The sequence below is a fragment of the Stegastes partitus genome, unplaced genomic scaffold (genome assembly GCF_000690725.1).
Source record: "Stegastes partitus isolate 25-593 unplaced genomic scaffold, Stegastes_partitus-1.0.2 Scaffold181, whole genome shotgun sequence".
Classification (NCBI taxonomy): Eukaryota; Metazoa; Chordata; class Actinopteri; family Pomacentridae; genus Stegastes; species Stegastes partitus.
This window is the reverse complement of record NW_007577912.1, coordinates 509,696-523,835: the sequence shown is the minus strand read 5'-3', so window position 1 is coordinate 523,835 and position 14,140 is coordinate 509,696. Positions and strand designations below refer to the sequence as shown.

The 14,140-nt window shown below is 42.2% G+C and overlaps 2 protein-coding genes across 2 annotated transcripts in view; one reads left to right on the top strand and one right to left on the bottom strand.

Moving 5' to 3' along the window:
* stag1a (STAG1 cohesin complex component a) overlaps positions 1-2,407 on the top strand; it is a 44,023-nt gene extending 41,616 nt beyond the window's left edge. Inside the window, exons 30-32 of the mRNA XM_008280110.1 lie at positions 630-744; positions 864-944; positions 1,410-2,407. Coding sequence (XP_008278332.1) covers positions 630-744; positions 864-944; positions 1,410-1,433 — 220 coding nt within the window. The 3' untranslated portion in view covers positions 1,434-2,407. The remainder of the gene's footprint in view (positions 1-629; positions 745-863; positions 945-1,409) is intronic.
* Positions 2,408-3,954: 1,547 nt separating this feature from the next.
* pccb (propionyl-CoA carboxylase subunit beta) lies at positions 3,955-12,986 on the bottom strand. Its single transcript, XM_008280109.1, has 15 exons — positions 12,711-12,986; positions 10,924-11,043; positions 10,759-10,827; positions 10,597-10,653; positions 10,331-10,444; positions 9,963-10,073; positions 9,623-9,731; positions 8,350-8,470; positions 8,169-8,250; positions 7,963-8,086; positions 7,733-7,840; positions 7,318-7,418; positions 5,084-5,182; positions 4,884-4,983; positions 3,955-4,783 (listed from the first exon to the last, which is right to left on the bottom strand). The coding sequence occupies exons 1-15, from the start codon at positions 12,951-12,953 to the stop codon at positions 4,662-4,664; spliced, it is 1,680 nt and encodes a 559-aa protein (XP_008278331.1). The 5' UTR covers positions 12,954-12,986; the 3' UTR covers positions 3,955-4,661.
* Positions 12,987-14,140: the final 1,154 nt, after the last annotated feature.

Here is a 14,140-nt window from a genome sequence, read left to right as displayed (position 1 = left end):
AGAAAGTGATCTAGAGGGGCATCAAATTTTAATTGGCCACGGGATCTCTGCCTCTCCACCAAGATTTATGGTAGTTTTTGCATGAAAAATTTCCTCAATCTCAATGCAAAACAGTTGTAAACATAGTAATTGTGTGTTTGTGTTTAAAGCTGTTGACAGTTTTTTAATTAGTTTTATTTTACTTATCCGAAAATTTAAAGCCATGATGCGATTAAATCTGTGACTTTTGTGATCCGTCACACCCCGATGTTTACGTGTGTGTTTAGTTTGTAAAACCTGCAGCCCAAAGTGACGACACTGGATAGTAACAGAATCTTATCAGAAGTTTTGGCCTACCAACGGACACCCCCATGATGTTTTTTTTTTGATAAATGATAATGTCTGATGTTGTGTTTTACGTTGATCCTGTCTGTCTGTAGCTCCCTGTTGTATGTTGTATTGTTTAGGACAGGTGCCACAGTGTCGTCTGTCTGTGATTCCATATTGTGTTGTTTTGTTATTGGCGAACAGGTCTCTCTTGCCAATGAGACCCCGCGTCTAAATGAGATTACCTGTATAAATAAAGGAAATAATATGAATAAAAATGCCCAGCATTTAAGAGGAGATAATAAACCGGCATTCTCTTCCAGGCGTGGGCTGATGGAGGATGACGCGGAGCCGATCTTTGAGGACGTGATGATGTCGTCGCGGGGCCAGCTGGAGGACATGAACGAGGAGTTTGAAGATACCATGGTGATCGACCTGGTCAGTGACGCCACGTAACCCGAGCAAAACTGTTGTTTTTGTGGTTCTTATTTATTCAGATATTGACATTGTTTTTTTTCTTTTTTGTTGTTGTGTTTTTTTTTTTAAAACCATTTTAGCCACCATCAAGGAACAGACGTGAAAGAGCGGAATTAAGACCGGACTTCTTTGACTCCGCAGCAATGATCGAGGACGAGTCGGTAAGTGAAACACTCAGCGCTTACTGTGTAGAAGTTGTTTGTATGAAGCACCTTTCAAGCAGAGGCATTTCAAACAGCTTTACACATTGATAAGAAAGGCACAAAAACCTGAAAATATAATTATTAGAATAGAATAGTAGACATAAGCCAAAAACAGAAAAGTGCAGTAATAACTTATTCAATTAAGGAAACAAAGGAGCAGCACACAAATAAATCAAGAGCCCAGAAGAACAGAGATTGCAAAAGCTTTTCCTCTCAGCGTACTCTCTTTTTTTTTTTTAGTTTTTAGTTTTGTTTTTTTCACTTTACAATGATGAAGGTGAAATTTTAAAGCCATTACGTGTAAACATCTTGCAGAAATAAATAAAAAGAAACTAAACACTGCAGCAATGTTTACTTCAGGGCTGTAGAGGAGCTCCATTGTTCATTTTTTCTGACTTTCTTTCTCCCCTTCCTTTGCTCCAGGGATTCAGCATGCCCATGTTCTGATCTGGGAAACAAGGAAAAGATCCTGAGTTCAGGATTCAAATCAGGAGTAAACAGAAGAGGAGGGGAGGGGGTTTGGGATGTCTAACCCAGATCGCCTGCCAATCAAACTCTTAAGAAGAAGAAAAAAAACATTGTCGAAGTACTTTTCTCTTTCTATAAGACTTGATGGAAGGATGCTTGTCAGGCGGACCTACCGACGGATCCCGCGTCGACTGGACATCACCTGGAAGTGAGGATCCGCTCTGTTGCCGTCAGGCGGGTCGGAGGGATCCAAGTCTGAATTATTCAAGAGCTTCGTCCCGCTCGTATTCTTCCTCTTCAGCCTGTTGGTTTAGCTCTCGTTAGCGGTAGCTCTTGTGGCGCTCTGGCTACGTAATCCTGCAGCCGGCCGATGAGTACTCGCAGTTTTTACAGTTCCCCCCCGTTCCACAGATGTACAGTTGTTTGCTTCCACTCCCTGGTCAGCAGCACAGAGCAGCGTAAACACTCTGTACAGTCCTCCCCCACCCTCCTTCTTTTGGTGTTGCACTTCGATCCATCTGGTTAAACATAGAGCGGATCTCAGTACTAAATGTTCTATATCTTTCCTCTTATTACCACCCACCCTCCACCCCCTCCACCTTCCTTCTCCTCTCTGTTCGCCATCTCCGAGTCCTTGTATGTGCGTGACGTGCGTGTAAAGTGTTGGTGGCGACGGCGGCGGTTGAGCGGCGGCGGCACACGCACACACGGATCTGCAGCTGTCCTGGAGGAAGTGATGTAACTGTCTCGTGTGCGTGTGTGTGTGTGTGTGTGTGATATCGAAGCAAAGCGAGTGTTGTTGTTTGACGGTGAAGCCGCTTCTCTGACCGACCTCGGGACAGAAACTACCCCCCCACACACACTTTCTCAAATCTTGGAAAAATTTCTGCACACACACGAACACACACACACACCCCCACCGAATAACGGCTTTTTGAAGTAAACAAAAAAAACTAAAAAAAAAAGTTAAAAAAAAAAGACAATAAACATATTTTCAATTCTGTAGCTTTAGTACTAAAGTTTTAAATCAAGTGTGTTTTTGTTTTTGTCTGATGTTTGTACAGCTTTTTCTTGAATATGTATCTTGTTTGTTGCCAAATTGTGGCCTACATACTTACAGTATATTCCAGCCCCTCTTCCCCCCTCCGACACCTGTAACTCATATCCAACGGTTACCGAGGAACTTTTAGGCGCTGTATGGTCTGATTGTAATCGTTTTCACAGTTCAGTATTACAGCAGATGATCTGGTCGGCTCGTTGATTTTTTACAGGTGAAAACAAGTTCCATTTTTTTTTTGCACCTGCAAACAGTGTTAACGGATCCAAGAAGTTAAAGATTTGTTGTTACCATTGTTCATATCCTGTGCAGTGACGGATCTTTTATGTCTGACAGATTTGTTTGAATGTGTTTTGAATGTGTTCAGCCATACTTTTATTCACCCTCTGTTGGTTAATCAATCATTTTACAACCTTTACTCATTGGCTGGATGGCAGTCCTGTAAATATCAGAGACAATTGGATCTTTTCTGCAGTGCAGTTGACATCAGTTGCCCTAAAATACTCTAAAAGCCTGTTTTTGTTTTGTTTTTTTGTTTGTTTGTTTTTTTCTGTGAACTTAAATTCTTTTTAATAAAATAAAATCTGTAATCAATTTATGGATCACTGTTTGTGACTTGATTCCAAAATGTCAGGACAATTGAAAACAGCTGCGTGTTGGTCAATAACAACTTTTAGCTTTGCCAGAGCTTTGACAGATCACTCTTCACAACTTTAGACCGCAAGCACGCAAACAACCATAATACAAAGTGTACGTGTGTTGGTGTAGATTAAACAAAGACGACACAAGATGTTAATTTGTACAAAGCTCTGCTGGCTGGCGAGCTTCGTATTTACAATCCAACACCCAAACTGTCAAATTCGTCTTCAAACATCACCTACATTTTTAATTTATCATCGAATATTTCTCTCTCAGTGTCCCACATTTTCACCCCAAATCAGGACCAGCACCTTTGAATAGTCCCACACACTCCTCTGGGATTTATATCCATCCATTATCTATACACCGCTTAATCCTCACTAGGGTCATGGGGGGCTGGAGTCTATCCCGACTCAGGGTGAAGGCAGGGGACACCCTGGACAGGTCACCAGTCTATCACAGGGCTACACTTAGAGACAGACAACCAAGCACACTCACATTCACACCTACGGACAATTTAGAATCACCAATTAACCTCAACATGTTTTTGGACTGTGTGGGAGGAAGCTGGAGAACCCGGAGAGAACCCACGCTGCACGGGGAGAACATGGAGACTCCACGCAGAAAGATTCCGGTGCCCCCACTGGGACGCGAACCGGCAACCTTCTTGCTGCGAGGTAACAGTGCTACCAACTGCGCCACCTTGCAGGGATTTATATCAACTCTACTTATTCAATCTTTAAAAAAAAAAACTGTCTTGACCACACACATAAACTGCCGTATCGGTAAATAAAACACACACGGTATTGAGTACATGATTTATTTTACAGAAGGCAGAACGGAGGCTGCCAGAGAGAGAAGGCACAGTTCCAGTTTGTGAAAATTACTTTTTCTTGACCTACACGGAGGACATCAAACACAGCAAGTGTGTTTGAAAGCACTGCACTGTAAAAAACAACAACTAAATACAGTACCTTTACTTTGGAAACACTGTGCACGACAACAGACGACAGTAGGTTCACATCTTCTACTAAAACTATCATCTTGACAGTTGCCTGTGTTCTTCAGATTGCCTTTTGTTTTATAAAATTATATCAACAGCAGTGACCAATATGGCCACTCCTGACATCACGTGTGACTATGGGAGTATTCAATTCAGGTCATTTGACAAGTTTTAGGATTTTCGTATAAACACATTGCATATCATTAATAAAGATGTAAAGATGCACGTCCCGATTTTGGTTACAGGGAACCAACATTTCCTCCAAAACTAAAAAAAAAAAATCATTTGAAACCTAAGCAGTGAGGTGTGGATGGGGAACAAATCAGGGAGTGATCTTGTCTTGCTGCTTTCAGTGGAGTGGTAAACAGCAAGGAGAAGCTAACATCTGCTTGGCCGGCTCCCAAAGTCATCGCCTCGTGGTACTGCAGCAGTTAATCCGAATGACTCAAAACAAGCTAAATCCCACAGCAAGTGCCTTTAGATAGTGTTGAGGTGGTGTGGGTGTCTTTCACAGAGGAATGTTGGCGTGCTTCTTCCAGGGGTTGACCTGCTTTTTGCTGGCCAGCACCTCCAGATCGCTACAGATCTTCTTGCGAGTGGTCGCCGGCTCGATGATGTCATCCACGAAACCTAAAACAAGTCAGAGTGAGTTATGTTAGCTGGCGCAGTTTGTCGCAAACAAACATGATGGATTAGGTGCTACGATGTTCCCGTGTGTGTTTTCATTCACCTCTGACGGCAGCTGGGAAGGGGTTGGCGAACTTGTCCACATATTCAGCCTCTGCTTCTGCCTGGTTTTCTTTTCCTCTGAAGATAATCTGAACAGCACCCTGAGAAAAAACAGAAAAACAGACCACACACAATGTTTAAAAAAAAAAAAGGGAGAGGGAGAAACAGTGGGTGGGAGACAAAGTACGAATGTGTTTATACCTTGGCACCCATGACGGCGACCTCAGCTGTAGGCCAGGCGTAGTTCACATCTCCTCTCAAGTGTTTGGAGCTCATCACGTCATAGGCTCCTCCGTAAGCCTGGGACGCAGTCAGATATGGAAAGTTACCACCTTGCATGATATCATTAAGTCTGCATCAAGAAGCATTGTTAGAAGGCAGGTGCATGCAGATCGCCTCTGGGGAAAAATCTGTTTCTTTCACCTTGTCAGCATGTCCATATGGTGGTTTTTTTATAGCTGGAAAACATGTGAGTCCAATAAGCAGATTTATGGGTTCAATCAAAAGGAACTAATCCTGTCCATTTGCAGGGCTTTTTCACATCATTATTCTTCTTCAATTTCCAGTGCAAACATGTACGGCTGAATTAGCATTGTGTAACAGAGGAGTTTTGCAGCGTTTGAGCGGAGTGGCAGGTGAGCTGGTGTGCTCGAGCTGCCACAAATGAGGAGTAATAAGTGGACAGCAAGTTAGGGACTTTATAGATACAGTGGAAGCAATGGTACAGAGTAACTTTGATACACAGATGAGTTTTTTGGGGGTTTAAGTCCATAACCTGAGAGGAACTTCCCAACTATGAACACTGTCCAAATTCTAACTCAACACCTCCTGCAGCTGTCTCAAAGTAAACATCGTCCAGTGAAGATAATGGCTGTGTTCCAAGTTTACTATTTTCACTTTTCAGTTTAAAGTACGTTCTCCAGCTGCATCCCAAAGCGCGTACTGTGTCATGCAACGATGACATATTACTCCATCATAATAATGCGCCTTCAGCTTTGACTGTTGCAGTCTGTAGTGCGAAATGAGCCGTCATCCGTTTGTGTGACGTCAGAATGGCCGTAAAAGCACGCTGACTTGCATACTGCAAAATCCGACCAGATGTAGTAGGATGACTGGGTATTTTTGGCATACTACATTATAAGTACCATCCAATAGGACATACCATAGACTGTACAAAAGATGGATGTAGCTTCCGTGACGTCACCCGTTGGTTTCTGCACTGAGAACATGAAGCCAGGGTTTTGCTACTTCCTGGTTGACATCTTGGATTTTTGGAGCCAGTGACGCAAACTCGTCGGAGGGGGGCGGAGCCATAGGAGCAGCGATTGGTCAGAGGGATTGAGAGGCGGGCCCTCTCTGCCCGCCCACATTTACCACCTTCAGCTCGCTTCATCTGTATGGTTGCTGCCAACTGTCAATCAAGCCAGCCACGCCTCTTGCTCCACAAAATTTTGACGATTTTTTAAAAATTCAGTATTGATTTATTTTCAGATTGGCCACCTGATCTCTGGATTTGACCATGAAAACTAATAAGAAAAAAATCCTGAGCTGTAGGAATGCAGTATGTCATGATCTGTGATCACTTCTTTTCCAATTTATTTCAATGGGAGCCAGGGCTGTTTGGAGCCAGCAGCTAGCGGACATAAGTTTTTGACACTTCCAGGTTGGCTTCATTTTTCAGGGCTGGTTGCTACGTCCATCTTTTATACAGTCTATGGGACATACTAAATCTTTTTTTCTGGTACACTATATAGTATAGTAGTATGGTTAATGTAACGCAGTCTTATAATGACTATTATAGTGAGGCATCTGCAGGAAGTGTTGCGTTATAGCAAAGACTGTATAAAGGAGAGTCTCGCCAGTTAAACAATCCCAAATAGAAATCTATGGAAAAACTCTGTAATGCCAAAGAGGGCGGTTGTATGACACATGTCCCGCCCCTCAGTCCAAACAGCCAATCATCTACTTTGTAACATCCATTCAAATGTGTTGTTGGACTGATTCTAGCACAATGTTGTGAAACTTTGGGCATGTGCAAGTATAACTTGTAAGGGAACAGTGGTTTTTAAACCCTTTTATTTTTTTTTTAGGCAAGCTTAGTCTTGTTAGTCTGAAATAACCACTCAGAGAGTACAATCAAGGTAGCTGCTGAGTTGCGAGTACTTGCCGATAACCATTTTGGTGATAGTCACTGCTAACCACTTGGCCTTGCAGTTTTGTTTAACTTCACTGTTCAGGTTAGGAGCTACAGTAATGGAAGCAACATCTTATCACTACCCCAACATCACACTCATACTGGAACATTAGCACAGTTGTGAAGGTGAAAGCTTAACTTTAACCACCACTAAACCCCATTTCAAGTCTAAACTTGGCCCTAAAATCACATCAGTGCACAGGGTTTTCCACACGTCTCTTCCTATTTTGTTCACACATACCTTTCTGGTGATGATGGTTATTTTTGGGACGGTGGCCTCTGCAAAGGCAAACAACAGTTTGGCTCCGTGTCTGATGATGCCTCCATACTCCTGAGCTGTTCCTGTTAAAATCATCACAGCAGTAATAATGTGTGAGTGTACACCATCGGATGGGACTGTAATATTTCAGCGCACACAGTAGATTTGTTCCCACAATAAGTGAGAATATACTGTTTTTGTATGTATGTGTTTGTTTCTTTTCCCCGAGCAAGCAGATCATTTTTATATGCTGTGTTTGTTCAGGTGGATTGTTCCATCTGTGGACGGATTAGTTTATTCATGGCAGCAGCAAGAGTCAAGATGTAAACTAGCCAATAGCTGGATTACTCTATGCATTCAAATACATCCTGTATACATGCACTGAGAGATTTTGTACCTGGCAGGAAACCCGGCACATCCACGAAGGTGATGATGGGAATGTTAAAAGCGTCACAGAAGCGAACAAAGCGAGCTCCCTTCACTGAGGAGTTGATGTCCAAACATCCTGACGAACAAAACAGGTACATCATGAACAGAGCAGTAAAACTACTTTGAAATCCAACATGCTGCTTTAAAACTTCATCAGTTTTTCTAGCTAGCATTTGGCCCTTCACTTATTTTACTTACCAGAAGCTACTTTGGGCTGGTTACCCACAATGCCCACAGTGCGTCCATTCATACGGGCAAATCCCACCACAATGTTTTTGGCGTAGTTGGGCATGATCTCAAAGAAGTCCGCCTCATCCACGATCTGAACAAATACACAAATACATTTAAGCTTTCCAGAAATAACATATTAGTATTATTGTGAGGGTGTGTGTTTGTGCACATACTGCTTGAATGATGTCCAACATGTCATAAGCTTTAGTTGACTCAAACGGGACAATAGTGTCCAAAGAAGGTACCAGACGATCGCTGAAAAATGAGCCCGACATCAGAATAATAAGCTGATGTTCTCTCACAAAAACAAAGGATTAGTTGTTGTTTTACGAGGAGCTGCAGGTGATTGGCTACCTGGGGTCGTGGCTCTCCCTGATGGGGGCGGGATCTTGATTGCTAAGTGGCAGGAAGTTGAAGAACTCTCGCAGGTTGAGCAAAGCATCGACGTCATTCTCAAATGCATGATGGGCCACACCTGAGAATGAGACATAAGACAAACATTATAATCAGGTGTTATTTCATCTTAAGCTTTTCTGAACTAGTAAACCGACCTCGGATAAAGATTATTAACACCTCTTAGAGGATCATCGGCTGCTCACTGCCCTCTTTGGAGGGCTTACTCAACTCTTGCTGCCTCAGTAAAGCAGCAAACATTCTAAATGACCCATCCTAGACAGCATCTTTTTGACCCACTGCCCCTTTGGAAGACACTTCAGGTCCATCAAATCATGGAAAAACCATAGACTGTATAAAAGATGGATGTAGCTACCGTGACGTCACCCGTTGGTTTCTGCACTGAGAACATGAAGCCAGGGTTTTGCTACTTCCTGGTTGACATCTTGGATTTTTGGAGCCAGTGACGCAAAAATCGTCAGAGGGGGGCGGAGCCATAGGAGCAGCGATTGGTCAGACGGATTGAGAGGCGGGTCCTCTCTGCCCCGCCCACATTTACCGCCTTCTGCTCGCTTCATCTGTATGGTCGCTGCCGACTGTCAATCAAGCCAGACACGCCCCTTGCCCCTCAAAATTTTGAAGATTTTTTAAAAATTCAGTATTGATTTATTTTCAGATTGGCCACCTGATCTCTGGATTTGACCATGAAAACTAATTTTTTTAAAATCCTGAGCTGTAGGAATGCAGTATTTCGTGATCTGTGATCACTTCTTTTCCAATTCCAGTCTATGGGAGCCAGGGCTTTTTGGAGCCAGCAGCTAGCGGATGCAGGTTTTTGACACTTCTGGGTTGGCTTCATTTTTCAGGGCCGGTTGCTACGTCCATCTTTTATACAGTCTTTTGGAAAAACAGACTCAAAGACAGTTTCTACACCGGAGCCGTAATAAAACTGAACTCTGCAAAGCACTGACACTAACTGTGTGGACCTGAGTGAATCCCTGAACTATAATCACTGCAAAATGTACAGAATCTGAAGATATCTACACCTTTTTTGCACCTTCTACCATTTCATAGTGTCCTGTGCAATGACAAACGAAGAATTCTATTCTATGTTGATCTGACCAGTAATCAGTTTATTTGCTACTGTAGCTGAAGATTTACATAACTCTTTGATATCTAAATATTTTAAGGGTCACGATCTGTGAGAAGTAAAAGCTTTTTGCACAAAACTGACCAGACACGGTTGTGTGAGTTTTGGCTCCACCAAGCTCCTCTTGAGTCACATCTTCGTTGGTAACAGACTTCACGACGTCAGGTCCTGTGATGAACAGGTATGATGTGTCCTGTACACACAAGCAAACACGATGGTTTAGCTAATGTGAATATGCACACCATCAGACTCTAACAACAGGATGGTGTGTGTTATAATATACTGTCACTCTTCTTTCAACAGCAAGGCAGTTTAGAAATACTTGCATATTTGATTTTTATGGCTGAAACAAAATGAATGATTTCAGTTGCTAATTACAGTGGAGTATAGTGTATTAGTCAGCTGTATTTGTAGAGCTTCATACCTTCACCATGAAAGTGAAATCTGTGAGGGCGGGGGAGTAGACAGCTCCTCCTGCACAGGGCCCCATGATGAGGGATATCTGAGGGACGACTCCTGAAGCCATTACATTCCTCTGGAAAAAGAAAAAGTATTGTTTGAATCTTTCCACTGACAGTGGCCTACAGTTGTTGAGGATTTCTTGTCATGCCTCCAGCTGTGTGCATTTCAATAATAGGAAACAGTCTGAAATCTCAAACCCACAAAAATGCAGGGAGCCCAAAAGTTGGCAGGAAATTATCCCGTTACTTGTTGCAAGTTGTGTTGCATATAATCAGCTTTGAGACTTTGAAGCTCGATATGCATGAAAAGCTCTTCCCAAAATAAACATACCAGGAATATATCTGCGTATCCAGCCAGAGACTCGACTCCTTCCTGGATTCGAGCTCCTCCTGAGTCGTTCAGTCCGATGACGGGGGCCCCGACTGTCATGGCCTGATCCATAATCTGAGCAAAGACATTCAAAAAGGTAAAGGGTCAAAAAGAACCAGAAAACAGAACTGATGACCAAACACAAATACACAATGTACCCGTGGCAGGCAAGCAGCATTACTAAAATGAAAATATGTGTTTATTGCTGCTGTTAGACATTTGTTTACCTTGCAGATCTTCTGAGCATGAGCTCCAGACAGACTGCCACCAAACACTGTGAAGTCCTGAGTGAAGCAGAAAGGGCAGAATGGAAAGAATATCAAGTATCAAACCGAGCTGCTCTGCATCGCCACAATGTGGACTTCATGTATAATAATGATGCTCTGTACCTGACTGAATACATAAACCAGCCTGCCGTTGATCCTGCCACGGCCCGTCACCACGCTGTCACCTGGGAACTAGGAAAGAAAAAGACAAAATTCAGAATGAGATGTTTTCTCAGTGGCACTGTTTGACCATGGTTCTGCCGACGTGACCAGCGTGTGGCCCGTTACCTTGTTTCTGTCCTCCTCCATGCCGAAGTCTGAGCAGCGATGTTCCACAAACATGTCCGACTCCACAAAGGACTCTGGGTCGAGCAGGAGTTCCACTCGCTCCCTGGCCGTTAGCTTACCCTGCAGCACATGACCCCAAAAGTTACTACACGTTCGCCTGAAGGAATACTACACTCGGATTGTGCAATATTTACAATAAATATCATGACACAATGCTAGTTTGTGACTCATCAGAGATTTTGATGTGCTGTTTACAGGAGCTTTGATTTGAAAATGTCTAGTTGGGTTAGGGGCTGCAGGGTGGCGCAGTTGGTAGCACTGTTGCCTCGCAGCAAGAAGGTTGCCGGTTCGCGCCGGAATCTTTCTGTGTGGAGTTTGCATGTTCTCCCCGTGCAGCGTGGGTTCTCTCCGGGTTCTCCGGCTTCCTCCCACAAGGTCCAAAAACATGTTGAGGTTAATTGGTGATTCTAAATTGTCTGTAGGTGTGAATGTGAGTGTGCTTGGTTGTCTGTCTCTAAGTGCAGCCCTGTGATAGACTGGTGACCTGTCCAGGGTGTCCCCTGCCTTCACCCTAAGTCAGCTGGGATAGACTCCAGCCCCCCACGACCTTAGTGAGGATTAAGCGGTGTATAGATAATGGATGGATGGATAGTTGGGTTAGAGTTTTGCGGCCAGCGTTGTAGACTGCTTGATGGCAATATTTTCCAGTTTACTGCCTTGATTTGTCAGGTTATTGTCTGTATGTTTTATTCATTAACACTTTGTCTTTTTCGTTTTAGTGTCAGAGGTTTATGATATCACAACACATTTCAACATCAGAACATTAATTAATCAGTATAACCCACTTCTATAGGAAGGAAACATCTTCTATAGGTAGTTGACCTCTGACTAAAGCGAGTAAGGTAGAGCAACCTCCACTTATTATGCATTGACATAATGCCAATGCCTCCATAACCAAAAATGTTATTATATTGTATTATTCTAATTATTTAGACCACAATTAGGTCTGAACAATATGCAAAAAGGAAATGACATTGTGATTATTTTTGACAGATCTTGCAATATGAGTCCGGATGTTCGTAGGAATAGAAATTTCGGCATTTCTTTTACACTCAAATAAATAATTGCTGCCATATGTACCAAGAAATCCTGTATTTTTACAGTCAAAGAGTATCATTTATAGGCTGCAGCATCTCTGTAGCAGCATAATGCTTTATTTATAATAGTACTTTGTGACACATCTTATCAAGCTAATGCGATTATGATTTTGCACTTTGACAGCATTCCAGCTAACTGTTAATCACACAACAGCTTTAAAATAATTAAATTCTATTCATTTGTGTGGTCTTTGTCTATCACATTGGTTTGTGACTTTTAACAATGAAAGCGTCTCTTTCAAATAGAACCCACATGTGAGCCATAAACAATATTTTTTAGAATTAGTTCCTAAATCTGCAAACTATAACTTCTACCACAACTTGGTTGACCGTTACTAACTTGCTCAAGGGCACTGGGAAAAAGCAAGACTGATGTTTACCAGGTTAGGACACTGGGGGAACTGCTTGACACTTAACCACAGCAATGTCATGTAATCAACGTGGGGGAAAAACAAACAAGCCATCAGCACCCACTGTGATTTAAAGCCCTTGAGCCAGGCACTTCACATCCCAACAACTCCAGCTGACAATGCATTTTAAGCATTAGGTGATAAAAACCCGCAGACAGCTTCAAGGAAACCGGTGTTCATATGAAAAGTAGTAACTTCAGTCAGTGTTAGTTGACTTTACCCTTTTGTGTTGTGCATCTATTCTCTTCTGACCTCCCCCGATTAGCGCCGCCTTCCGTTTCTTCTCGATCCTCTCCCTAACGGACAGGTGGCTGACCGAGTACCAGCGGCAGTCCCGGTGCACAGTCGTCTGAGGCAACGATGCAGACACTGCGCCATATTTTACTTGCGCCAAACTCCTGAAAGAGACCCTCAAACCGTTTATGAGTCCGCAGCTGCTCCGAGCCACACTGAAGGCCGCCATCTTTGCTGTGCGTGTTCTCGGGTGACAGCGATGACGGGCAGAAATGTGAGCCAATAGCGACAGGGGGGCGAGATCTAACAGCCAATCAGAAAGAAGGAATTTCCAGCAACAGGATGGGCGGGATGTCAGCTTTTTTCCTGTAGTTCACAGTTGCCTGAATGTCAAGTTACTGGGACGTTTTTGCCCTGAGGTTGGTTTGGCAGGTAGACATTCCTGTCAGGCAGACTTCTATAGGCAGGTGAGGTGAGAAAGGGGGAAAAAATTGTAGACAGGTTTGTCTGATGCCCCCTAATTAAAATATCTGAAATCAGTGAAAAAATGCAATATGAAAACTTTTATCTTTTCTTCTGGGGAACATTTTACCTGGTTTTGATTATCAAGCTTACCTGAAGGTTCACCTGTGTGATGTAGTTAAAACTTCCAGGGACGGGGACTTTAAACTGCTTGAATTAATTAAAAAAAACAAAAGGCAAATGTAGTAATTCATCCAAAACAAATAAACCATCATTTTATATAAAGTTGTTTTTCTTTATATGAAAAGACAGATACCCTAAATTAGTCAGAAAATGTGTTCTAATATATCATCTTACAGGGTCCTAACCTTAATATCTGATTAGGCGAGGTCACTTTGGATTTTCTACAATATTGTAGGGTCTTAACATTAATATTTAAACTTGTCAGCCGGATTACTCTGTTGGAAAGCACTGTTTTCAGTGTGCCACATAAACAACAATGACTTAACTTGACATTTAAGGTTTTATTGCTTTAATTATTTTATTATATTTTAAAATTCATTTCATTTATTGATATTGACATAATGAACTTTGCACTTTTGCTATTGTCGTTTTAACTGCATCTTATTTGTCTTGTCTGTCGATGCATTTTGTAAACCTCTTTTTAAAGTGCTATATAAATAAGGTTATTAGTAGTATTACTGTTATCACTGTTATGTTATCTGTAACTCTGTATGTAAGTACAACATTAGCTTACGAAAATGTTAGCGGTGCCATAGACATTAAAAAAAAAAAAAAAAGAATTTAAAAAATCTTTTTGTGTAATTATTTATTTATTTTACCACGAAGTCCTCTGAGATTAAAATCGTTTTATTCAGGCCAGTGCTGGCCAAGAGCGCAGATTATGAAATTACAAAAGTGATTTAAAAAAATCGAACAAAACGTGTGATATTA

Coding starts and splice junctions, on each gene's coding strand:
- pccb (XM_008280109.1), bottom strand. CDS start 12,953: ATGGCGGCCTTCAGTGTGGCTCGGAGCAGCTGCGGACTCATAAACGGT. Junction 8,087..8,168: donor TGTTGGACATCATTCAAGCA/GTATGTGCACAA, acceptor GTATTTGTTCAG/ATCGTGGATGAGGCGGACTT. Junction 4,784..4,883: donor CTTCCCAGCTGCCGTCAGAG/GTGAATGAAAAC, acceptor GACTTGTTTTAG/GTTTCGTGGATGACATCATC.